We start from the raw sequence: 27584 nt of genomic DNA, 5'->3' as shown, positions 1-27584 counted from the left end.
CACACTTAAATTTTCCGATAGTCTTCAAATGAAAGGACTGTTATTCTGAGATCATTGTGTTTGTTTATATTTAACACATTAAAAGAGAAGGAATCTGCTCTTGGTCTATCACCTGAAAACTCACAAATACATTGATGAATTGGGTAATGCTTCAAATATACTCACTGCTGATGATTAAGAGACTGAAGCATCTCTCATAAGAGGAAAGGTTGAGAGAGCTGGGTCTGTTCAGCCTAGAACAGAGATGGCGGGGGGGGGGGGGGGGGGGGGGGGGAGGAGGCACGGGCAGGTGGACTAATCAATGTTTATAAATAGCTGATGGGAGGGAATGAAGACGACAGAGCCAGACTCTTCTCTGTGGTGCCCACAGACAGGACAAGAAGGAATGGGCACAAATTAAAAGATAGAAAATTCCATCTTAACACAAGAAAATTTTTTTTACTGTGACGGTGATCAAACACTGGAACAGACTGCCCAGAAAGGTTGTGAAGTCTCCATTCCTGGAGATACTTAAAACCCAACTGGACATGGCCCTGGGTATCTGGCTTTAGCTGACCCTGCTTGGAGCAGGTGGGTTGGACTAGGCATCTTTAGACACCCCTTCCAACCTCAATGATCCGGTGATACTACAACTGTTTTAGAAACAACATATAAACTCAGCAGATTAAACAAAAATGTGACACATACATTAAAGAAAGGTGTGCAGCTGCATGTATGACGAACTACGATTTATTTTGAATAAAGTTAAGAGTTCACAAAGAACAGCAGATCAGCATACCTGGGACTAAACTTTTTTTCAGCATTATGAGAGAACAAAAAGGACAACAGTGAAAGTTTTGCCACATCAATACCTCAATATAGTCATGTGAAAATACCCTGCAGAGAATAAAAAGATCGACCAGCCTTCAACCTCAGGACCTTCACTGGGCTTACCAAGCCAGACACCTCTGTAACACCAGCTTTATAATGCAGATACCCACTGGCTAAGACCAGAGAGGAACCAGCAACCCATACTATTATAATAATTCCTTGCTACCATGGGTTCCAAACAACTTTAAAATTACAGTAATTACAAAAGGTTCAACTTCAAGACAACTACAGTAAACACAAAAAAATTCCAGAACTAAAAATAGTGCCAGTACTAACGTACTACTACAATAACAGTTTATTAGACACAATTATGTAAAAGGTCTATCTCATTATCTCTCACTACAGAACTGGATCCAGTGCCCTTCAGCTGTGCATCTGGTAGGGTTTCCCACTGAGTCCCGTTTGATGATTTTCCAGCACTGCTATTTTGTTTTGGAGGTAGGTGGGGGTGGAGGAGGGCCTGGGGAGAGAGGGGATAAAGAGAAGCAGAAAAGGACAGAGAAAGATATCTCTGTGTGGTTTTGTCTGCTGTTGAATGGCCTTATTCCCAAGTTAGTCCACGGAAATTCTTCATTGTTCGCTCTATTTCCCCAAGGACTAATCTGTATGAAATACCTTCCACTGCTACATTATCTGAGTTGTTTGTTAACTTCCAACTCCTACAATGAAAACATACCCTTAATTTTTCACGTGAATAAAGCAGCAAAGCAGATTTACTTTATGTCCTCATTAAAATAATTATTTAAGAACCCTTGAGCATTCTGATGTTTCACATGTACCAAATCCGATATTCTGGTTACTGACCTTTGATTGTAAAACAAATTTGAACCTCTACCTCCTTAAACATTACTTAGACACATATTTAAGATTCATCCTTGTGGAAATGTTAGAAAACATGGTAATTAGTACATTATAATATGATGCAAAACTGCATCACATTACCATTAACAAAACCACATACTTTAAAATGTTACCTGTTTTACACTAATCCTTCAGTCACCCCTACAAAAATCATCAGATAATATGCTGTCAGAATAGTCCTCTATATAAATGCAAATCCTGTTGAATCATCATTTTAGTGGAAACATAATGGCTCACAATTTTCTAATATGAGGTGTTTTCTGAGGGCATATTCACCTCCAATCTGGTGAATAAGCCTTCAGCTAGTTTTTCATATCACTTTTCAAAGTATAGTACACATGCCCGTTTTCTTCTGAGGGATAAGAATTTCCTTCCTAATGGAAAGTGGCTTGTGAAGATAATATCTGTAGCAATCCTTTGCTTTTATTAGGTATCACTGTACCTGATCTACACATGTAGAGGATACATTTCATATTGTTGAATTTGAAATTTAATAAAACCTGATCAGCTGAGGTTAGGTTTCAAAACAGCATTTTTAAAATTGTCCTTCCTTCTGGAAAATAATTACATCTCTACTTTTCTAGAAATTTGCTACAAGCTGTTAAAGGAGGATCTGGGCATGTGCAACACTCAGATTGCTCAGGATGGATGGCTATTCTTGATGTTTCTTTTGTTAGTTTATTGAGCAGGCTATCCTACTGCACCACCAAGCATTATTTTAAATATTTGCATCTCATCAGGCTAAAGCTCTCTACTGTGCTCTTGTAAAGGAAGTTGAAGTACTGCTTTTCTCTGACAGTGAGGGTGGCAATGAGTTCCCACACCATAATCTGCAGCGTATCTTCTTTTCTCTCAGGGCTTCTGATTATTTGGCAACTACAGCAGCAGCTTAAGAAGACCTGAATAGTAGTGAAGGCTTTTTGACTACGGGGCAGCTCATGAAGCTGAGCAGCAAATGATTATATCTCTGCTGCTACACTGCTCTGCAGGAGAAATGAAGTGGTATCAAGAACTTCCTCAGCACAGCTTTCTGACTCCCTCTGCACTACTCAAGAGTGCATCAGAGGGAAGAGAGGAATGGGTAACACCTGGAGTTTGGACACTCTTCGACTGCTTGCACAGAAAGGAGGAGAAGCAACCACTACTGTTGCTGCAATAAACAAGGGGGCTTCTTACATTCACTTACTCACTCATCTCAAAACATCTAGGCTACCATCAAGTAAGGCAAAATCACAATTACTTCCAGGCCTCAAGGGAGGCCTCTTAGATAATCGGTCACATTGGAGGAGCTGACTGCAGCTTCACTTTCCCGCTTGTGCTTTCCTCCTCTTCAGCCAGCTGGCCTTGGGAACCCAGCCAGCAGGCTGCTCCACTCTCTTTTTCAGCTGGCTGACCTTGGGGAAACCAGCCAGCTGCTCCACTCTGCTCTGGCTTGCAGGGTCTGGATTACACTGGAAGCTACAGTCAACCCCATGGGACATAAATGACCTTTTGATAAGACTGTATCAGCCAGCCACAGTCCTTTTAACTGGGAATTTAGATCTACAAAACACTTGCACTGCCATATTGAGCCTGGCTCTCTATGGGAGAATTTATTTTTATATGGGAGGAATAACTAGCACTCTTGTTCTGGAAGAAAACAGTGGAGTTTGTTATGTGGTCGAGTTTACCATCCTTCTCTTCACTCTGTACTCACTTATCTTTAGTTAGTTCTTGTGCACTGTGAGTGTCCTGGTATTTTTTGCTTTGATTCTGTTTTCTAAAGTTCAGGTTGGCCTCTGCATTCCTTTGTGTTTTGCATTGAATCTCTGTTTGTATAGATTTCTTCTAATGCTTCTAATACTTTCCAAAGTTCAAACTACAGCAAGGCAGTTTCCAAAATTAAATGAAGTTTAAACTTCAGTTATTTAGTAGCAACCTTATCTGCCCAAATTCATGTCCAAGTACAGCAGCCAATTCCATAAAGCATTTTTTAAAGTCACTGAAATACACTTCCCACAGATCATTTACTTTGTCACTCTGAGGGTTTGATCAATAGTAAAAGTACGTTTCTTAGCTGGTTTTCCCCCCGAAACCAAGTTTTTTTAGTTTTGTAAAATCATAATTGAAGTTTTAAATTCTTCTGTCTTCTTTGACCACAGCTTCACCAAATCTTCCTGCAGTCCATAAGTCTCTTTATTTTTTTCTGCAAAGCCACAAGTACTACCCACAGTGGAGAGTACGGTGGGAAACTACTACATTTCTCTGATCCCACCATGCCCAGGGACACCCATTCAGATCATCAAGCTCTCATTTGTGGGTTATGGCACAAGCACGGGTAAACCCATGGCCTTAAGGCATTAACCAGCCAAGCTAAGAAGATCTACCTTTGATCTGCCCCACCACCTGCCTTTGATCTACCCCACCACTGCTATATCTACTCTTCAAGAAGACTGCTGAGAACAGCCATTTCAGCTGTCTCTTTTACATCTTTCCCACTGGGGTAAACATCCAAGTTAAGATCCCCACCACTTTCTGCCTTCAACAGCTCAATTCCACTTTTTCCATCACTGTTTTTCACTGTTCCTCCTTTACACAACCCCTTTCCTGCCACTGCAACTCTCCAACTGCTCACACAGACTGAGCCTATCCTGCTCCTGATGTTCCCACTGTCCTTTCTTCCTTCGTATCCCCATGCCTGTGCTCCTCCATTCAGTACAGTTCGCCTATCAACAACCCAAGCTCTCCTACAGTTGAACTCTCCCTGGCACTTTAATTAACTGCAACACTGCATTTCAGCAGACATGCAGAGGACAGCATTATGGTTAAGATCCTGAACTTCAGTTCCCTTCATCATCCTGTTACGACCTTTTCTGCACGATCATGGGCAAGATTTTCATTCCTTTGTGCTTCAGTTTACAAGCTTCACAATGTAGACAATTACACTTCTGTTATTCTCAGGCTTACAAATTCCCAGTCAGGACAGAGAATTTGAATAAGATTATATATGTATTTATTTATATATATATATATATAAATACAATAAAAGAGGCAACAGGCCAATTTGTGATTGAAAACGGAGTAAGACTAGCAGTTAGTGTTTTGGGATTTCTTTTTAAGAAACACTGCCTTTGCATATATTCAACAGCACATATTTAGTTCCTTTAACATAACAACTTTGTGCTTGGTCTTCAGTTATGCAGCATGAATTTAATGCCCAAGTGCATATGAGTAAAAAATCTCTGACAGGCATCCCACCACCTTTTTCCCTCTACATCATATTAATGTCTAGGATAATAAGAATATTTATGTAGATGTTTATGATAAAGTATAGGGCCCAGGTCTTCTCATCAACTGTGAAGTCTAAATACGTCCCTAACAGTCCTTGGGCCTTTCAATCTACAGTATCTCCTCCTTCCTACACACAATCAATATGCAGAGCTTCCTTACCAGCCCAGACACCAGCAACAAATAAATTAAGTGTACTTCGAGATCCTGGAACATTTCTTTCTTATCCTTCAGCTTAATACATTGTAGATACACATTTATCCCACATAATGTACTCATACAAATTCATAGAGGCCTTCAAAATATCCTTGCATGGAAGACAGAGAGAATTCTTGTTTCTCTCTAATACTATTCAGTTAATTTTAGATTTGGTACCAAAGGTGCCTCCAACAACCATTTGAAATGAGGGAAAACTGCAGCCTTCCTGTCACCACAGGAACATGACGAGGCTGCCAGGAACATCAGGCCTGAAGGGGCAGCCTGCACAACCGATACTACAAAGACAATGAAAATTACTCTCTCCTATATTCAAAGGAATCAGCTTTAAATTTGTTTTATCCTGCTCTAATGAACCTGGCTTCCACCTTCCCTTTCAAAAATGTCACCTCTGCCTCTCAGGTTAACTGTACTTCCTTTGTCAACGGTCATTGTTCAAAGCCACAAAATCACAAATACCAAAAAACAGTCACTCCCACGCCTGTGACACACAGGTCAAGGAAAACCTAAACACAATGATGTCTCCTGCCTTATGCATATGAGTGCAGAAAGAGGGTAATTAACTTGTAAGTTCCCAGGAGAAGAGATACGACATGCTTTTCTTCAGGTCTGGAAAAGCATTTGCCCAGGTAGGAGTAGGACAAGGTTTCTCTGAATTCAAAATCAGTTCCTGATGAAGAGCCAACGAGATTTCTGGCAAGAAGAACTAGTCAACACTGGGAGAGCAGAGCCTGAAGTACTGGTTTAAGAAAAGATTCACAGGTAATTATATCCCAGCTCTAACAGTAATGATGCACATAACACCTTTAAATATTATCCTACTCTGTAGACAGAGAGATTGATAGCATCTGCTCATCTTGGAAAAGAATATGGCAGTTAAACGGTTAACTTATTTTTTGTAAGATCCACCAGAATGTACAAAATATCTTCAGGGATTGGGAGGCGCAATCATCCCAAGATACTCATCCCAAGACATCCTGCTTATCTGGACTATATCCCTTGAAAACTTCTTTAATTCTGGCAGTGACCCATAAACACCAAGAAACAGCAGCTGTGCTCCCCTTCTGCAACAGGATGCTGACCGCTAGATCACATTTTCTTAATGTAAACCAAGTCCTTTAATACTCCAGTAAATCAGCTCAGTAAACCCTCTTCCAAAAGTCCTCAGGCTGGCCCAAGTGCAGTGATGTGACACTAAGGCAAGGCAGCCTCTCAGCTTAGAGGAGTCAAGGAAAAATTGCTGTGCCAAGGACACTTTAATCATAGAAGAATCAACAGCCAGAGTCACAAAAGGTGCTCTCCTTCAATGGCAGCAGAGATACTGCAGCAGCTAATGAACAACTACAGAGCTGCCAGTAGAGTCAGTGCCAAGATGGGAGGAGCCAGACTCAGGATTGAAGATCTAGAACACAAACTGCTTTTGCAGAAGTGACACAACACTGACAAAAGACCTACTATCATATGATTTCAAACAACTATATTGGAGAGAAAGATGTATGTTTGAGTATGAGAGAGGATCCTGCCTTACAAAATCTACATCTTCAAACTAAGAGAATAAAAAAAAGTTAACATTATGATCCATACAAGAAAAGACAATTATGGCTGTTCACTTACATCCCATTTTAACTACAAGAAGCCATGTTAGGTATCTTTTGGAATGGACCAAGACTGTACTGAAGAAAGATATAAAGGGTAAAAAAAAAAAAAGGAAAAAAAAAGAAGAGTACTACCAAAAATAGATACCTTGAGTTATGCCACTATTTTTCACTTGGGGTTCAATCACTTGAATTGTATCATCTTCAAGGTAGAAGTATATTTTACAATGTCTGATTCTATATAGTTCTTGGTTTTGGTCAGGCACTTCTTCCTCAAAATAGGCATCAAAAGACAGTACCTATTAAAAACAATAAATATGTATAAAGCAGCAAAATCTCCCAATGCTTTTGCAAAATATGTCAATAAGATAAACTTCCATAGATTGTAAGTAACTAAATGTATGGATTTCAGGAGCTAGATTTATTTCTCAGAAATGTAAGAACAGATATCCACATTAAATCACATAAATTTAAAATTCTTTGCTTGGCATTTTTATTATCACAACATCTAAGCAGAGATGGAACTCTAAAGTAAAGAAGTAAATCAAATATAAAACTATCAGCGGGCTGCTTGGAAAATCTTCTGAACAAAGCACTTTGATAACACAATGAGCTACCTAGGTCCTGAAGCAAATTTTAGACTGCTATTCAATGAATTGCTGGAAAATAAAGTGCATTATGACAGTAATGGCTTTACCATTGAGGTAAGTGGAAAGAAGAGATCTTTTTAAGCAGACCTTGCAAGCTGTCTAATGAATGGTACTGAAGAACTATCAGACAGAAATGACATTTTTCAGGAGTAATTTAGAGCTGTGCAATATTGTAATTTCAAAACTTACCTGGTCCTGCAATTCAGCGAGTGGGGAAATCTCAGCAAGTATACCAATGGGTCTTCACAGTCTCTTGCAATCGCAATAATGCAAAAAAACCCACCTTCATGGGTGAGGTGATCAGTGGTTTACTACAGTGGCCTTCATGTGCGGAGATCCCAGCTCAAACTTGCCAAATCATTACACAACTTTTATACTTTTTGCTATCATTTATGGTCTTTAATCCCCAAGACCAATTTTAAGGGAACATGCAAGAAGTATCTCAGTTATCTACTAGGATGCTTGCTGTGGTAAGTATGTGCAGGAAAGCACTAATTAACATAGGTTTCCATCCTGCTCCCCAACACATTTGGGTCAAATCAGTGCTAATTCATACTTCACTTTTCACAATTATTCTATTTAATAAATTCAATGGCCTTTATTCTTGATTCATTAGACAGACTGAAGCATTGAAAAAAAGACAACTTAGCTGTTGCTTATGTTTCCATAAGCATCTGGCAGACCATGGGTTGAAAATGTTTGAAATCTAGTAAGCTGGCCAAGATCCCTAAATGACAGAACAGACTGGTTAACAGTCTGTATGCCTTTAGCATGTGCCTTTGAGAACCTCAAAGTACTTCCATGAATACTAATGACAGAGATTTTAAAACACCCCAACAGACAAACACAGCCTCTTTCTCTACATCTGGGGAGAGAGAGCTAGTGGCTTGCTCAGGAGCACACAGGAACAGCCACCCTGTGTCCTAGTCAGACTTCTCAAGAGGCCACTCTCCCTTCTTTCAGGCAAGATAAATGCCAAGATGAAGAAAACTGTGTTTCCGCAAACTATTTCAAAGGCTAAGACCCCACTGATTTTCAGCATGCATCAAACAATATAACAGACACATTTTTGGTATCAACTCCATCTGCACTGTTACCCATCACCATTAGAGAAATAAATTTTAAATTATAATCAAATGACATAACTGTTACCAGTTAAACCTAATGGCATTAAATCTTCACACAGAAGAATCTAGACACCATCAGTTATGGTTTAAGTAGTACAATACACAAGTTTCTGAACACACTACACATAAAATAGTTGAAAATAAATAAATAAATAAAGTTATTCTGGCCACAGTAATTTTTAACTGTGGATTTCACCATTTTATGTATCAAACACAAAAACACTAGATAAAACATCTGACATACAACAGAGTCAACACAAACTCTATCATCCTTTAACATCTCTTCTTCTTTCCATTTGTCTAAACATTGGCATATAGTGCCATTTTTGGTGACCAAGGTATCTTTCCTGGCCTCCAGCTACTGTTCTGGAATGACCAGGGGCCCTGCGCAAATCTCTTAAATACTCCAGGAGACTTAAAAGGTACTACAGTGGTGGAATGACTATATCCCAGTCTGAACAACCTGGGGTTCAGCTGAAAAGAAGCTGAATTTCATTCCTTGCCTAGCTGCTGATAAGCCATGAAACCACTGGAACTCGCTTAGATGAAGTACCTCCTTCTCCCTATCCTGCTAGTCCCACCAGAGTATAGTCATTTGACAAGCATATTGTTCAAGTGCCCTATTTGATTACTAATTGTTCTTAATTTTGTCAATGATCTTTACTGAGAATGGTTGTCTCATGAGACAACAGCCAGTCAGAAGTCTGCTTGCACAGATATCCAAGCACAATCAGGTCCTACATAAACTGTATTTATTTCTTTCACTGAGCATACACATGCCCTGGTCTACTCCATTCAAGGAGTTTGAGCAAGTGTATGACAACATGCTAGAGTATGACTGAAACATATGCAGCAGCCACCTGCAATTTTGCAGATCAAAACAGACGATTCAGGAAGGGTGAGGAGAAGGAACAGAAAAGATGACAACTTAACTTTTCTTCTTAAAGCAAAGTTCATTTTCAAAGTACTTGAAATGTAACACTTCCTAATGCGTGTCTCGTCTGTAGTACATTGCTGTGTCCAAAGTTCCCATCCTACTCTTAAAAGAATTAAACACTACCTATGAAAACCAAAAGTAATAAATATTGAATAAACTCTGTGGTATTTTGTAAATTTGGCACAAGGTTTCTCTGGCACCTGTGGTAGTCAAATTATAAACGTCATTTCAAGACCAGGAGGCCCTGTGTGTGTACTTAATCATAGAAGAAATCAAATTTACACCTGCTTCCTATCAGGCATATGAAATTGGAAAAGCTGTTTCTCAACCCACTTAATAATGAAGTTTTATGCCTGTCCTTCCTTGAATTACTATGGTGCTGCTGAAAGTTAGAAACCAAAGAAAAATGGTAAGAAAGCAGACTACATTTAAAAAGATAAACACCTACTCAAACTATTTTTCATGTCGTCCATTCTGCTGTCACCGACTGCAGCAGTGGAGGACATAGCTGCACTCTAGGCTCGTAAGTGAGAAAGCTAAATGAGTTGGGCAGTACCCTTTAACAGCCTGCAATTAATGCAAACACATGAGCCCTCTGGAGGCCAATTCCAAACCTGCAAACTGCTGTCCTACGTTGCCCTGTGGAGGAATACACTGAGAAGGAACCTCTGAAGGCCAGCTAGCTCATCTCACCAGCCGAGTTCAATGTCTGATGCTCAGTGGAAGGTCCCCACTGCCTCCTGCCTACCCCCTTTATTTCATAAAGCTGGGTCCAAGCCCCGTTAACTTGAGAAGCCAAGGCACAGCTCCCTGTTGAAAGAAGGGTGTAGATAAAGCAAGTGCATGCCTGGCTGAAGTCTTAACACTTTGGCACATTAGACCAATTCATACTTGAACACATTGCTGAACACTACGTGAGCAATACTGGGATTTCAGAGGCAATGCTAACCGAAGTCATGTGCATCTGTTCAAGCCTTATATTTTCCTGCAGTAGTTCTGGTCTGTCAAAGAGACAAATGTGTAATTGTACTGCAATTACCTGCATGGCTTTTTCTTTTAAAGCAAAAATTACGAGATTAGCCATTCTTCCCAATATTTAAATACCGTACTCATTTAGTCATGCAACATTTCTGTGATCTGCTGAATGATTTCTTTTTCTAGATCATTTTCATTCCCTGATTGTCGGCTTTTTGCTTTAGAAATAAGACACTGCTAACTACAATTTAATGTAAATTTAAACATGGAAAGTAATGACTGTGCTACAAAATTCATATCATCACAAATTACAGTTATTTGATAACTCTCTAATGGTGTCAATACATTCTTCCAAAATAAAAATACTGATTTTAAATTCCTGTGTCTATGACACAATATACCTATATTACACATGAACCAATCACACAAAAGTCAACAGGATTTTGAGCAAGCAAACCTGATGGCATAAGTGAATTCCAAGCCTATAGGTGCCCATGCACATTTTCGCCTGGACTGGGCCCTGCCCTACATTCATTATTACCAGGTCGCCAAATAATTCTTTTACTGTCACCATTTTCTCTAAAGAGAAATAAGCCAACCACTCCCTCATTTTTTTTATAGCCTGTGGATGTACCCCAATACAGAAATAATTTTTATGTTGCTGTATGGCATGATATATGTTTATATTAATTGTCCAACATACCAATATGATGGAAAAATAGATGTTACCACTCCTTTTGTCTACCTATGAGCTTTTTTTGCATGCACAAAATAAACTTCCGAAATATATGACTAACTGAATTTCACTTACATGCCATCTTTGCCATATTGTAGCTATTCATAAAAAAACATACAAATACAGATTTCAATGTACCTGCTTGTCAAATGCTACCCAAGCAGGAGCATCACTCCCTATTCCTTCAGGAAACACACTATATTTAGGTTTCAGCTTCTGACCAGGTAACGGTTCACCTCCTATTCCAGGTTTATCTTCTCCAACCAGCATAGCAACATTATTGCAGTAACCCCAGTGCTGTGACTTGTGGAACTTTTCTTTCCCAATCTGTCAAAAGTTTGGAAGAAAAAGATAAAAAAAACAACCATGTTTGTTTTTAAATCCACAAGCGTTAACTATCTAGGCAAGAGGGATTAAACATGTAAGAGTTTCTCTATGATTACTTTTAATGCAGTCTAAAAACCTGTAACAACTGGAATGATTCAAGTGAAGTGACACATTTCAGTGGTCAATTTGCCAGCCTTACAGATGAAAATGGAAAAATATTTCAGTAATTTACCCTGGCTGAGAGACAGGATGATACCAGCCGTTTCCCGCCCCCCTCCTTCCCGGCAACAAGGATTGAGACATACGGTAGAAAGAAGCAAGTCACCCATGAGAACTGTTGCAAAAGGTAGAGGGGAAAAACCTTTTCTACATATCTCCACAGCACAAACGGAAACGGTTCAGGAGTACCAGAGAACAGCCTGCTCTCATTACTTATGTCAAAGATCCTATTTACACTTGCATCCCCGAGTGCACAAAAAATAGCTCCTTACATGAATACATTTGAGTTTTGGGAGGCTGGACCTTAATCAAAAAACAGAATATTCATTCCATCTGGGCTTATTCCAAAAGAAGGTCTCTGTAGTGATTTCTTTATATTATTACTATTTTTTCAGGCAATTAAGGATGTAGTACTTAAAAAAATATGCACAACCAACTGCAAAGAAACCCATCTTGCCGATTCACGTTTCTTGGCTGGGACTGGAAGCCAGTCTTGAAGCGATATAGAAAAGCCTCTGGCCTCACATGAATACCAGCCCTGCCTGTGGGAATGCCCCTCCTAATGAGCTGCCTGCTTTGCTAGACAGTTCCCTTGGATGCAGGCAGCCGGTGTGAGTTGTGCTTGGGCAGCAATGCCCTAACAACCCCACGTATCAGTCTCACACAAGAGGACAGGGAAATAGGAAAAGCCAACAGAAAGCTCCACTAACCCTTCCTCCCATGAGTGGCAATCCCAACTCATTAGCCCCTCTTGCTCTGCTATTCCTCCCTCCCTCGCCTTCTCCGCCTTCTCAAACCCTTGACACACTTTGTCGGGGAAGGCAGAGAAGGGTCACTGGGTAACTGCACCCTGGAACACCTAGTAAGGGGAGATGGGGACTACCACAGCTGTGCCCTCCCCCGGCCTGGGAGAACATGAGGGAAGATGAGGCTGAAGGGAGAGGAACTGATGTTCTGGCAAGCACATAGAAGGCCCTGGGCAGAGGAAAAGGCTGGACAGCAAAATTTTTCACAGCAGCACCAGAGCAGGTATGTCAGTAAAGTAGAAAAGAGCCAAAACTGTCTCCCTCGCTACATTTGGAAAACTAGGTATCACTAATCATCACACACATATATTTAAATCACTACTTCCCAAAAAGGTGTAGACAACTCTAAGTTACTATCATAAATCAAAAAATGGTACAAATAATCATTTTTCATCATGGCAGCATTCAAGTGCTCCAAGATTACGTAGCTGTACATGCTCAGCACAGCAGTTCTGGGAACAAGCAAGCAGTGAAGCAGCAAAATCTAAAAGTAACTGAGTAGTTACTTCATTCTGCCAATACGAAAGAGAGTGAGGAATCTGAAAGGCAGCTAACCAACCTCATGGCTCAGAACATTCAGTGCTCATCTATACAAAGTACTGCACACTGAAGGTTACAATCTGAACTCTTCACCTGCCTTGCAGTGCTCTAAATTCAATGACCCAGACGGAGAACTGCCCTTGACACAAACACCTTCATCTCCACTTTAGCTTAACATTTCCTTAAAATCCATTTGCATACCACTTTTGCAAGGACAATGGTATGAAAAATAATAAAATACCTACTATTTTTAATACCATAATCATCAGTGGCCATACCTTGCTTAAGTTAACAAAACCTGGGCTAGCCAGCACACTTTGAAAGTAATTGCAAAACAAAATAAGGGCCACATACTGGGGACAGTAATGATCAGGAGTATGGAACCACTTCCCCAAAGAAGATACTTAAAAGCTAAGCAATGTTTTGAATAGAGGTGAATTAAAGGGGACATGGTAAGTATCATAGTTTAGAGAATAATACAAAGGAAAAAAATAAGTACTCCTGAACCATATGTTTATAACTCAAGAACAAAGGTTACTGAATAAAAGGGAAGCTCAATAAAATAAAATACTTGTGTAATGACTAGTTAACCCACAGGCACCCCGGCCACACAGCATTGCTCAAACCAGGAATTTAATAAGACTTAAAAAAAGAGGTGTATATTTGCAGGAATAATGCCCAAAATAAAATATTTCATATCAGCACTGTTTTTTGAGCTGTTATATAAAATGTCATGCTTCAGTGTGCAGCGTCAGTACTGACATTTGGGCATTAGGAGCGGATCTTCATGTGGTCATCCCAACTCTCCCTCAAGAAGCGAGCACAGGTGCTCTTCTGGTATGGGACTCTGGAACAGACAAGCACTGATGGCTCTGGCACCCACTTTGTAACACACCTGCAGTTGGGATAGTTTTCTCCCTCTCCTTTGGGCGCTACTAAGCTGCCCTTTCTTCTTCTCTTCCTTTTTTTAATAATAAAGGGTTGGGGACAAGTCAGAACGGAAGGGAGCTTTCTGCATTTATCAGTTCAAATGTGAAATAACTATAGTCAAACTGAGTTTTAAAAGGGAAATTTCACAGCAGAAACATCTGATTTATACTGAAGGTGCTATAGAACAGATTCACTTTTTAGCACAGCAAGTACTTAATTCTTTTCTCCCTATTACCAAAGCATGAGTTCGGGAGAAAGGCATAGTTATCAAAGCACAGTGAGGGAGGCAGTTTTCCTGAGCAAAGGAAAGCTTTTCAAGTCCTTAAGGCTTCTTCTAGAAGCATTTGCTGTTCAACTGTTTCTGGGTTTTGGTGAGCTTTACTACTTTTTGTGGTAAAGCGTTCATCAAAGTAATCCAGTTTTCTCCTGCTGGAAACTTTCTAGAATTTAGGGATGAAATTGCAACATCGTTCACAATTTGATATGAAAAATACATGGCCCAACAGCTCCAACTCAACGGTTAAGAATCTTTTGTGGCATTCTTGTAACTTTTTAGGGTTTGACAGAAAGACTGCTCTAGATTCCCAATCACAGTATTACTTATAAGCCCCTTCTCCATGAAAAGCACTTAAACCCATATGCAAAACAATCTCTTCTAAAAGTCAGCACAGTTACCAAACCAACAAAGTAAAAAAAAAGCCAAAAGAAAGTTCAAGAAAAAGAGTAATTATAGTTGAAGATCACAAAAGAGAAAAATGACATCTGGGAAACTTCAGCTAATGAACTCAGACCACATCCAGCCTAAAATAGTGACAGAACATCATGTTACCTCCACAGTAATATTAAATGACTTCTAAAAGAAATCTGTAAGAGTGCAGGGAAAGAGCTTTACTGTGTCTGCTGTGCTAATGCAGCTAAACTGAACAGGCTGTAGATCTGCTGAACAAGGCTGGCCATTTTCTGTGCGGTGAGCCTGAAATAAATATTGAGGAGACATTCAATAGTGACTAATGCAAAGGTCAGGATTCTTTGACTGCAGCTATTGGCTTTGCAAATTCAGGCACTGCAGTCCTTGGGGAACATTGCCTCATGCTCTCTCCATTTTGCTTTTTAATACTCTGGTACAGAATCACAGCAAACTCATTGGGGAGCTGCACGTTTCAGCTGAACCAAACGCAACTGGAAATTGCTCACCACGGAGGTTAGAGTGATAAGGGAGCCCTGTGACACATGCTGTCTCAGGAGCTACATGTTTTTAACCAAGTCCCACAGGGAGTTATGGCAGAAGCCACTGGTAGCAATCCAGTTCTCTTCCCCATATACATTTTTAATTCCAACCTTGAGAACAGCAGCTTCACTGTGGAGCTCCTGCTCAATTCCTGTATCAGGATGAACTTACGGCATTTCTGAACTACTCTAGACCGCTCATACAGTCTCTTGGTTGCTTCAGCTAAGCAACGGAAATACATGTAAATGCTGCACATTGTGGCAGTCAAATTCATGTGACCGATTTTCAACTTTTTTATCATCTCTGGCTTGCTGCAGTTTTCAGTATGTTCAGAGGTTAAGCAGTACTTTAAAAGGAGGAATACCTTAAGACATTGATCCCAGCAACTCTGCTGTCCCCCTAACACATCTCAGAACAAGGTACCTCAACACTAACAGCCTGGATCAGCACAAGAAAGACATGGACCTGTTGGAGCAGCTCCAGAGGAGGGCCACAAAAATGATCAGAGGGCTGGAGCACCTCTCCTGTGAGGACAGGCTGAAAGCCTGGAGAAGAGAAGGCTCTGGGGGGACCTTTCTGCAGCTTTTCAGTACTTAACGGGGGCTTATAAGAAAGAAGGGGGAAAACATTTCAGTAGGGCCTGTAGCAATAGGACAGGGGATTCTAAACTAAAAGAGGATAGATTCAGACTAGATATAAGGAAGAAATTTTTTACAATGAGGGTGGTGCAACCCTGGAACAGGTTTCCCAGAGAGGTGGTAGATGCCCCATCCCTGGAAACATTCAAGGCCAGGTTGGTCAGGGCTCTCTCTGAGCAACCTGATCTAGGTGAAGATGTCCATCACAGGGGAATTGGACTAGATGACCTTTAAAGGCCCCTTCCAATACAAATCATTCTATGATTTTATTAGCTTGCTCTTACTGACTCATCTGGTACAGTCCGAAAGGAGACAACAGATGGATATAAAGTAAAAGGATCAAAATGCAACCCTGACAGGCAGCTACAAGAAGATTTGGTTTTGGTGATTCTGGGGGAGTAGGGGGCAGGAGGTAGTAGAAGAGGTTCAGGAAAGAAGGCCAGGGAAAGAAGAAGGGAAGGCACAGCAGGCCAGCTTACTTACAAAGAGGTTGGCAAGTGCTCTGTCAAGAAAAACAAATGTCCCCTTTTGGTGCCAATGATTACAAGAGCAGCAGCAAATACTCAATCCAGGAAACACAGAGACAGCAAGAGCAGCACAATTGAGGGCACCTCCAAGCTTTCACAGTAAACAAGGAAGATGTGGAATTTCTACTGCACCATAAAGTTTGCAACAGTAACTGATATTCTCAAGGATGTATTTTCCCCCTGAGACCTATAAACTTATTGCCTGATTCTCTGAGAAATGCCATGCAGAATTATTGTACAGAATTCTCTGAGAGGGATTTCAAACCTCAGGCAAGAAAATACACTGGTCGGCTAACATTTGGTAAATGTGACCCATGCGAATATGTGGTCCTCTCCGTTAGCTGCTGATACAAGGCAAGAACATCAATCTGGTATCAGAAGGGGCAGCTGCCTTTAAGGACAGGAGGTAGACCAGTAACACTAACAAAGGAAGTACTGAAGCTGTTGCATTGCAACCAGCATCATCCCTAACACAGTCCAGGCTCCAAATGCACAAACTTTTTCTTGCAGTAAAAGAGCAAACCTTTATATGCTACGTTTCCATCACGTGCAGGACTAAGATGGTTATCAAGATCTGTGATTTTCTGCCCTGACAAACAGGCGACACACATGTAACTTGTATGAACAAAGCTGAAAATCTCATTATTACACAATTTCAATATCAGTTGGGCTCTGCAAGTAGAAGCCACAGTACCTAGGTTTTCCCACAGCTCTTAAACATTGGCTTCAGTGGCAGAAACAAAACAAACAAAACAACAACAACAACAACAACAAAAAGAATTAAGGAATTCCCTTTTCAAGGGTATGCAACATGCAGTCAAATTTCTGAACAGGTAACACACAAGTTACTGTTTGTGAAAATAAAGAAATTAATAAACTCTTTAACGCAACAGGACTATCAGGCAGACAAGGGCACTTCTCTAAGGTTGTCACGACAGAGGAGCACCAGCCTTGCCAAGGGGCAGCAGCAGCCCCAGCACAGACTCTGACCACCCCAGCCTCAGCAAGGGGAAAGGCCTGACTTCTGCCCATGAGACGGCCCTCTGAAGAGGGGGGCCTCACAACTGGCCAGGAGATGGGCTAATCCGTGTTCGAAATACCAGCCTGCTCTATGGTTCTCCTGATCACCCACATTTGAATATGACAGGCACTGCCGCATGCTGCCTGGCCTCACTGCCAGTGCTTCCAGCCAGAGATGAAGCATTTCTGCTCCTGGCTGGAGAGGATGTAAGTGATGTAAGTGTTCTCGGCAGAGTGAGCTAAAAGTAATAATAATCCTAATGGAGAGGTAATACAAGGGCCAGTGGCTCTTAGATCCAGAGACCTAACAGCTGAGAAAAGATTTCTTATGTCCCATTTGCCAATTGTCCCTGATAGCCTGAAGTTAAACTCTGTGTCCCTAACTACCTTAGTTAGGTAGTTAGAAAGCTCTGACTTTCTGGAGACAGCCCAGCCCCTTACTAAACACTTCCGAGGTAGACAAAATGCGTATGTACTCTTCCACTGCCTTTCGTGAGCCTATGAGGCAGGTGGAAGCATTAGGGACAGAGAAAAGAGGATTGCAAAAGTAGCTTGAACAGTGATGAGTGGAATTAATACCCTTAATTATAAACCAAGGGTAGACAGGAAAAGCAACACCCTGTGTTCTTCTTGTCCTTCTTCAGGGCATGCTTTGCTGCTGTTGTTTCTGTGCAATAAGAGGTATTGCTGGCAATGCTCAGTGTACCAACAGGTGAAAATACTTTCTTCCTTTTCAATTTATCTATAGCAGTGACACTTTTCCCCCCCTTGAAGTATGCTCTTCTTAGCCTCTCATTTGTGGAATTCTATGAAAATAAAATTAAATCTAATAGCTAATAACTAAGTGGAGATCAGAAATGCTTTTCAAGAAAGGCAAGTTAACTCTGCTATCTCAAGGACTCTCAGAAGAGCAGTATGGAGCCCTAACAAGGGTATAACCATGGTTTTACAATGCTGTCTTGTGGCAACTGTGACTTGGTTTTCACATCTTTAGTTCTCATAACACATATATGAACTATACTTACTCCAGCATGCAGTGTTCAATGCTCCCTATATGTAACTTCCCAAGCATGTGAAGCCAAATACTGTGGGTTTTCTTTGAAAAAGGAGGTACCACGTGTGTCACAAAGCCTCTTCACTGCTCTTGTGGAGCTCTGGAGACAACTCACTCACCATACTCTAAACCCAAGAACCGCTAATGATTAAGTTAAACTGAAATTTGGATAACAATAAAGTCACAGATAAAATTAAGCTGAGCTATTCTGCTTCCACCCAGCACATAACAATGGTACACACCTCCTCCAGTGTTGCTGATATGCCTACTCAACAGCTACTTGAAGTGTTATATACACAACCAACTCTTTACAATACAAATTTGAATTCAGCAAGAGACTGAATAGTCAGCAAAAGCCCCTTCCTTTTTCTTTCTAAAACAATGGAACTCAACCTGCTGTTCACAGGGAAGAACTTGCCTGAAAGATCCTTGCTGCTTTTAAGTTGGGCTCCTCCTGCAAGAGGCCCTGTGTTTGCATGCACCTGTGCAATGCTGACACACCAAGCAAGGCTGGGGAGTCCACGTATTTCTACGCAATTTCATGATCCCTGTACCAGGACCTGGGCTGCTAAGATCACGTCTACCTGTCTTGGTGTTTTAGAGAGCTGCCAGAGGTTTTACACTGGACCACGCTTAATGTGAGCTGATTCCTAGCTCATGAAGCAAGCTCCAGATACGCTAACAGCATGGAGAAGTCTCAGTGAAGTGGTACTGACGTTCATGGTATCATTGGCATTAACACATGTGTCTTGACAAATCATTTGCAAATTATCCCTGAACTACATAATCAACTTCTACATGGTACCCCACACAGCAGACCAGCCTCAGGAGCTAGCAAAGCACCGCAGCAGTCAGGATGCAGAAATGAGGGCTCTAACAACATGTTCATAGTGTGAAAACGACAGATTCTCTTCCAGGTATTTTAGCATTATTAAGGAAGTCTACACTGCTTCATCTGCCTCCTGAAGGCACCAGCTACAGTGCCATGCCCAAAATCCTTCCTTACCTCCTGCACCATTTCATGGTACAGATCGTATTCAGCAAATTTCTAGCTATCCTTGATGAACAAGTTTGAAGTAGCGATGGCAGCCTTCTCTTTTGTTTGCTATTGTAGCTCATGATAAAAATACCATCTTACACATTCAGACTGCCATCTGTAGTTAACAGAACTGGCAACTCTGAAAAACCATGTTAGCATCCCGTGCATTTTTACCCCCCTCTGCAAAGACTTTTGGTTTATTTAGAGGGTATCTGCCTCACCCCATTTTGCTTTGTTGGGGATGCAACAAATGCTCAAAGTGCCCCACAGCAGCTGCCAGTAGTCTGGGCCTAGCTGCAACGTATTCCCGCTGGCAAGGCAAGGCCGGAGCAGGTTCCTACACCGGACAGCACCTCGCCTTCCACCTGCCGGGTAAGGAGCGGGAGGAAAGGCCTCGCCGTGGCACCTCCGGGGCCGACTCTGCAGGGCGCACCTGCGCCTCACCCCGCCCTGCCGGCCCACCGACAGCCAAAGCGCCTCTTGTTCCGCCCTTGTCCCCCCTTCGGGCCGGCGGAGCGCTGCCCCTGCCCGCTGTGCGGCGGCCGCGTCGCCCCCGGCCCGGCCCGGCCCGAGGGGGGCGGCCGCGCCAACGGACGCCGGCGCGGCCCCCGCGGCAGCCCCGGCACCGGAGCAGGGGAGGGGACGGGATGGGACAGGACGGGACGGGACGTCTCCTCCGCTGTCACTCACGTTCCGGTCGCGGGAGGCCCCGGGCAGCAGCGGCAGCGCCATGGCCGCCCCGGCCCACCGGGAGCCCCGCGCCGCTGGGGGCGCCGTTGCCTGGAGACCGGGCGGTGACGTCACGGGGGCGGGGCGAAGGGCGGCGGAGGCCGAGCGGAGCCGAGCGAGGCGGTCCCGCCCCCGGCCCTGGTCCCGGCTTCGGTCTCGGTCTCGTCCGAGCCCGGCGCAGCTTTTGGGCCGGGGGCTGCCGGGCGCGGCGGGCACTGGCCGTCCCCGCCGCCAGCCATCCCGCCGCCGGTTCCCCCGGTGCTCCAGCCCGCCCAGGCGGTACCGGGGGGAGGCCAGCCCCGCGGCGGGGCGGTCGGGCCCGGAGGTGGAGGGGCGAGTCGGGGTTTGCGGCCTTCGGTGGCGGAGGGGAACTAAATACAGATCCGCTGATGCGATTTTTCAGAATCCGTTGCCGTCTTCTTCACAGATCTGTCAGCGTTTACCTCAGGCCCAAGGCGGCGTGCAGCCCCCTGCCCGCGCTCCCGCCGGCTGGCGTGAGATAACCGCTGCCCCCACACGGCCCCCCAGAACCCGACGGGAGCCGGGGTCATGGATGGGGCAGATCCCACCACAACTGCAGCTTTCTGCGCAAATCAATCTTTAATGCTTTTCGTTTTGTGACTTTCATCCACTACGTTTTACTCAGGGGCCCTGGTGGGCTTGGGGGTGGGGGTGGGGGGGGATGCTTTCACATCTTTTTGTTTGTTTTGTTTGCACTTTGGTCCGCCGGGATGGTGAAACTAGGTCAGTGGGTTTCCACTTTCTGGTTTCCCAGCACTGTTAGGCACCTGCATTTGCATTTGGTGCGGAAAGGTGAACATTTGAAACATATTTTAATTGAAAATAAAAGGAACCATCCTTTTAATCACGTTCATTGTACAGTGGGTGGTATTATGTTAAAATTTAAATTTCAAACAGAAAATACACTGAGAGTTTCTCACGGGTGGCTTGGGGGGAAGGGTTGTTTCGTTCTTTAATGGAAATAACATTTCCCTTGTTAATAAGGGAGGATGCACTCCAGATCGCCTCTAAAGCCTACTCCAGAGAACAGCAACCATGCTACATTATGTTCCTCCATTTTACATAAAGCTGTTCATGAATATATATTTTTTAATTAGAACTGCTTTTTACAGAAAAGTGAGTTTATGGAAAAAATAGTTAGCTGAAACCCAAATACTTCAGTTCTGATATGTCATCACACTGCCTCAGAGGAACTGTACTTCAGTTGCTGCATGTCCTTATTCTCATAGATGGAGTGGATCTCCCCTGCCATATTTCATACTCTATGATGCATCAGACCATGAAATTCCCATAACATATCATCTCTCCTCCCTGAAACAGAGGCTTGTGGAACAGCATGGGCGATGTGTTCAGTCTGAATGAGTCCAGGAGGCACTCCCCAAACAGCTCCCATGGAGCGCTTGTGCAGCATTCGATATCTGAATTGGTATTTGGCAAAACTGTTCTCATTTCAAAACCTGTCATTTCAGTGAAAATTCTTTCATTTTTTATTTTTTGCCAAAAGTTTGAAATTGGGAAGGGAAGGAAAAGAGAGGGAAGGAAAGCAAGCAAGCTGTGCAGATTCTGAGAGGGTCATGGCAGTGCACACAACACTGTTGGACGTAACCAGTGAAGCTCTTCAGCATCGCCCATTGTTCTTTGCACATTCATGTGATCCCCTGATACCCTTTCCGTATGTCTTTATGTACCTCACAAACAGTGCATGGGAGACAGCTGGCATACTTATAAAACATACCTTTCAGGTTTGGCAGCTGCCATTAGAGAGTGAGGATTGTCAGAAAGTGGATCCAATGCATTTTATAATGTGTATGTGCCAGTGTGTCTCTGAGATGAGTGAACCAGCCTAGCTGCAGCTTCATGCAGAATCCCCATAGGCCCCTTGCAACTAATAGCACAACTTCTCATTTGGGGTAGAAACCATTGTCAATACTCAACAGTGAAGTGCTAGTATGTCTTTTGACTTCACTTATCCTCCAGAACTGGTATCTCCTGTCTAGTTTTTGTGGCTCATTACATAGCAGGGCAGTTGAAATGTCTTAATACTTTTCTGATATCAATAATAAACTGTTGCTTCAAGGCGTCAGGCAGGATGGGCAAAGATTGTATGTGAAAAACATGCAAGGGAAACAGCAGTAACTAGGAAGGTTAGTGAAGTGCACAGTGTCAGTAGAGAGTCCCACACATTGCCAGCAGAAAATCCTGTGCATCATCCCTAACCTTCAGGTCAAATCTTTCTGCACAGGATTATCTCCCGCCTCACCCAATGTAGAAGCCACAGGGAGCTGTGGAGAAGGGGAGCATCTTCCTTGTATGCCAAAAGCACAGTTGCAATGTGATGTTTTCTATCAGTCTTCGATCATTTTTTTTTGCTTTCAAAATTGGGGGAGGGGGAAAGGTATATTCTACTTCAGAACAGAATTGTTTCTTTCTACATTACCTTCTCTTTGGGGTTCCTCTCACATGTTTATCTTTTTTCTTCCTTGCTGTATTCACTCAAGAATAAAGACCAAGTGAAAAGAAATTAATTTTAATGCCTTTTCTGGGAAATATAAAAGTACTACAGGAAAACCATTTTTGAGAAAAGATTTTTATTAAATGAAGGCTGTTAATGACAACAAAGGCGAGCAGTTGGCAGTAGTAAATTAGCCATATATTCTGACAGTACTCTGTGGGTAATAGTGGTGAATGTACGTAAGACTGCATTAGTTATACAGTTCAAAGGAGGAAGAAAGCAGGAAGGAAGCTAAAGCTGGCAAAAACAAGAAAATACTGTTTTTGTGATGAAAAGACAAATTCTAGTCTCTTTGTATTGGGATTGAGTTGTACTAGCAAACTTGAAATCAGTAAGGGTATTCAAATCGTAAACTTCTGAGCAACTCAAAACTCCAGAAAAGGCTTAAATTTTTTACAAAATGCCATTTTTTAATCTGAGCAAATGTCATTGGCTCCAGGTTTTTGTTAGTCCATTGGTCTAAGTTGTGTCCATTCCAAGTTGTGTCAATTTAGCATAGGAGAGTTTGGAATGAAGAGGAGAACAGGGAAGTTTTACTAAAATCAGCGTAATTTAGTGTCACTTCACTTGAAAACGTGTCTTAATCCTGTCATATGTGTTACTTCATCCTTTTTCTAAGACTGGTTTTACAGACCATGTCCAGTCTGAGCTGTCCAAAATCAGGTTGTTTCCAGGCTGCCTAGTTTAAAGTGAATTATAAGCTGATGTGGATCATCAGGCAAGCACACTAAAACCTGAACATTAATGCCTTCTTCCTTAGGCCTGTCTTAGCAAAATATCAAATGCTGTAACAGTCATCACAGAAATCGTGTAGGGGACAGGCTCAGAGGAATCAAACATGCATACACACAGAGAGAACTGCAGCCCTACCTGTAGCTAGCTAAAATAGGGGCGGAAAGGGCAAATCATGATGTGGCTGTTCATTGCAGTGTAGTGTGGGTCAACGGATGCCATCCATGAATAGTCCTTAGAAATATTGATTGCTTATTTCTTCCCATGTCTTCATTTTGTTTTCACTGGTCAGTGAATATGTGACATATGAAGATACTTCTTCAGTGGCCAGAAAACAATGCTCAGGCCATAATTTTTGGCTGCAGCGGTGGAGTGCTGCAGACAACCCAGACTGGGAAAATGGGGCACTTTTGTGGCTGCGGGTCCGTGCTGGCCCTGTACCACACGGGTGATTGGCATGTTACTGCTGCGGCTGCCCGGTGCTCCAAGAAGGCAAGGTGTTAAGCATGAGTTTTCACAGCTCGTGGCCCATAGCCTTTTTCTCCTGGCAATGCTATGGGTGACAGGAGAACAGAAAAGTAGTTATATCCAGCCTGCTGTCACTAGGTTTCCTTAGCCAGAATGACTTTTCCATGGCTGATTGCTCCAATTCGGCATGTCCTACTGAGGCACGTTTGCACATGAGTCACCTCGCTCAGATCTGCCATGCCCTTTGAGGCGTTGGGCAGGGAGAAAGGTGGGAGCTGTAGTACCCCCATTGGTGCTACCTCGCTGGTGCAGCCTGTGTACGAGAGGCCATGCAAGTAGGCTGGTTTTCCTCCCCTTCTGTCATCACCCCATCACCCCATCTCACAAATTCATCAGCCTCTGGAAACCTAATGGAAGAAGTTTGCTGTCTCACAGAACAAGCTTGGCGGGCGTGTTTCACTTTGCCATGCCTGTTTAAAGCATTTTGAAGTTCCTACTCATCTGATATTCAGCTCTTTTACATAAGGTGTAAGCTTTTCGGGGATGTTTGCAATCAGCCTGACTTCCCTGTCATCCAAGTTGGGGAGAATATGAGGGGCCGCTTTCCTAAGTCCCCCACACTTCTGAAAGTGCATGAAGGAGAAATATTCTGGGCCTGGTAGATACCTTTGAGTTGCCTCCGCTGCATATATTCAGTGAGATCTGCAGTACAGAGTAGCTTTTCAGCTCCTCTCCACCCTCCTTATGTGGGCTGATTTGAGAAGCAGCCACGCTAGTAAAACGAACCTGACAGAAAAACCTCTAAATTAATTCAGAAATGGAATGCAGATTTTTTGCAATTAAGCCATAGACACGTGTTTAATACAGTACATAGTAGTTGCGAGGAAGAGTAGGAAAAACCCATGATAAGTAATGCGCCTAAAAAACTGATGGGAAGAGAGTACAAATACAGCACTTGGCAGCAGCACAGCCATTCATCAAAATGCAGTCGAGACCTCCAAGTTAGGTCACCACCTGCACAAAGAGCAAAGCATGTGCTCCTCCACCCAGATAGCATCTATTTCAGAGTGAAGGCAAATCACCTGAGAAAACAAAGCCCCTGTGGCAGGGGGACATGGTGACTCCCTAACAGAGGCAGCCTAAAAGGGCAGCCACCCCCTGAAAGCCTCATGGAAGTCGGGGAAATGCTGCTATCGCCTCAACTGTAGCATCCAGACACCCGATGACATTGTCAGACACTGCAGAATGGTGGGTCATACACATGGCCATTATAAAGAAGGGAGGCAGCTGTTTCCCTCCTGACTATTTGGTTTTCCTTCCTTTACTCCTCTGCTTTGGGCTGTCAGTGGGACTGAACCCATCCGTGTCACAAACATTTCCTGACTTTCCTCTTTTTGCTTGCACACTGCCTTGCTGACAAAAACGAGGGGTTTGGCTCAGCAGAAGCATCAATGCACATCTTTCCTCCTTTCCACCAGTGGGGTAACTTGCCTGTAGCCTGAATCTCCGTGCCCATTGTCAGAGCCTTCCCATCCAGCCAACGAGGCACCACAAGACACTCAAAAACCACAGCCCTGGCTCTGTTCAGCCAGACTTACCAGTCTGCTTCCTCCTGCCTGGGAAAATTCTGTCGGCATGTCTCCAAGTCTTGCAAGTTGCCTTGAGGATATGCCATCGGTTGAGGCTGCATGACTGATCAATTCCTCCCTCTCCTCCCATCCTCCATTTTCCAGCTTAATCTTTTCAGCTGATGGTTAAAACAACAAAAAAAACCTGAACAATTTTAAAAATTCCCATGGCAATAAATAGATAGATAGATTACAGTCAATTACCAGAAATAGCTATTGATCAAGGCTGGTTTAGAAGTATACTTGCTTTCTGCAATCAAGCTTACAATACAATTTGCTCTGCATTCAGCATCTATTTCAATTAAAATGAGAGGGGAGGAAATGCCACTTATTTTAAATAAAAAGCTTTCAAGCTATCCTTGCAGGCTGCTCTGAGGATCTAGGACAGATCAAAGCTGCTTTGAGAACTCATCCATTCTGTTTCAAGTATGATAGCACATTGTCCATAGGAAAAATGAAGGCAGTGTAGGATATCAAAGCAGCAAGTACATTGTGGGTTTCCAAGCAGTGGTCTGGTGAAGGCTGCCAGAATAAGAACAGCATGGGAATGACAGTAATCCCTCCATCACAGAGACCAAGACATTGGCGATTCCAGGCATTGCACCAGAAATTGTTTCTTAAATTAAACTCTGTCTTAATGATAGTGAGGTCATCTGTATGGATCAAGAGTCTTGGTCAATACGAAGCTTCTTAAAACTGTCTGAAATCAGTCAATTATGAATAAGTGAGGAATTGAGGTTTACCCCAAACCTAATCCCTTTGCTGATCAGGACTTTATTCTAACTTCCAGCCCAAAGGCATTCCTGGGAAACATGTCCTTTTTCATCCTTGTTTTGGCATTTGCCTTTGAATAAGGCCTCCATCTCTTGCCTGCTCCTTATGTAATGGCAGATAGCAATCATTTCTCCTTTCAGCTTCTCGCCAAGTTTAGCAAACCAGACTTTTTGGCACTCTGCTTGTGTGATGGTTCGTCTTTCTTCTGAACACCAAGGTCTGCTTTTCTCTCTGCCCATTCCAATCTGAGTCCGTCTTCCTTGTACAAAGGTACTGTAATTCACTGTAACCTGAAAGAAGTCTCACCAAGGTGCTGCACTGTTCCACTCGCTCTCATCTCTGCTGTCACTCTGCTGTGCCTTCTCAGTGTTTCTTCTGTCTCTCTGCTTTCTCGAGTTTGCGCTTCCTCCTACCCCTTCTCATTCCCATTTGTACTGCTTTTGGTTCTGCTTCTTTTCTTCACTGCTTTTCTCATCGAAGGCCAAAATAAGTGAGAAAAGTGTCAAGTCCCCCTTTCCAAACCTGTTGATTGAACATGCGGAAGAATAAGTGGTCTGGAGGGAACAGGATTTATTGGGCTGTGAGCTTGAATGGAGCCGTCTGGTTCAGGCTGTCGAGTCTCTGAGCACAATTTCTTACTGCACAGCTCCACCGCTGCTCCTCTTCTCACTAAATGTACTTTGAAGGGCTTTGTGTCAGTGTGTAGGGAGTATGGGTAAGACCTAATTTAGGGGCTGGGAGAAGCAGACTTCGCTATCTATCAGAGGTGGTTTCATGCCCTTAAAATGTATCCTGCAAGGCAGCCGGTCCTGATGCTGCATGGCTAACTTGTCTTCTGTCCGTTGAAATTAGAGCCACCCTCCTGAGGGGGTTGTGTCTGTTTGTTTGGAGGTAACTTGTGTTAGCGCAGAAAGAAACGTCTTAACCTGAAGTTCAGTTTGAACTTGTGATTAAACTTAGTTCTTTTTATGAAGGTGGTACCCATTCTTATTTGCTATGGTTCTGCCTTCAAGACAGGGCAAACTCCAGATGTTGTCAATGGAAAGGATAAAGAAGGTTTAAATGAGAGATGAAACCCATCTGTCACACTAGGGCATGACATTAGCTGGTTGCTAGCACATTCTACACCACAGTGAGAACATACTTATTTTTCTGTGC

The 27584-nt window shown here is 42.8% G+C and overlaps 1 protein-coding gene across 1 annotated transcript in view; it reads right to left on the bottom strand.

The window, feature by feature from the left end:
* The window catches only part of EFHC2 (EF-hand domain containing 2), a 61393-nt gene extending 41051 nt beyond the window's left edge, over positions 1 to 20342 (bottom strand). Inside the window, exons 1-3 of the mRNA XM_055703146.1 lie at positions 20253 to 20342; positions 11373 to 11561; positions 6958 to 7108 (exon numbers count right to left, since the gene is read on the bottom strand). Of these exons, the coding sequence (XP_055559121.1) occupies positions 6958 to 7108; positions 11373 to 11561; positions 20253 to 20294 (382 nt within the window). The 5' untranslated portion in view covers positions 20295 to 20342. The remainder of the gene's footprint in view (positions 1 to 6957; positions 7109 to 11372; positions 11562 to 20252) is intronic.
* Positions 20343 to 27584: the final 7242 nt, after the last annotated feature.

The sequence above is a fragment of the Falco cherrug genome, chromosome 2 (genome assembly GCF_023634085.1).
Source record: "Falco cherrug isolate bFalChe1 chromosome 2, bFalChe1.pri, whole genome shotgun sequence".
In the NCBI taxonomy this organism is placed as follows: Eukaryota; Metazoa; Chordata; class Aves; order Falconiformes; family Falconidae; genus Falco; species Falco cherrug.
Note: the sequence above shows the minus strand (reverse complement) of the source record. Positions and strands in the feature narration are given on the sequence as shown.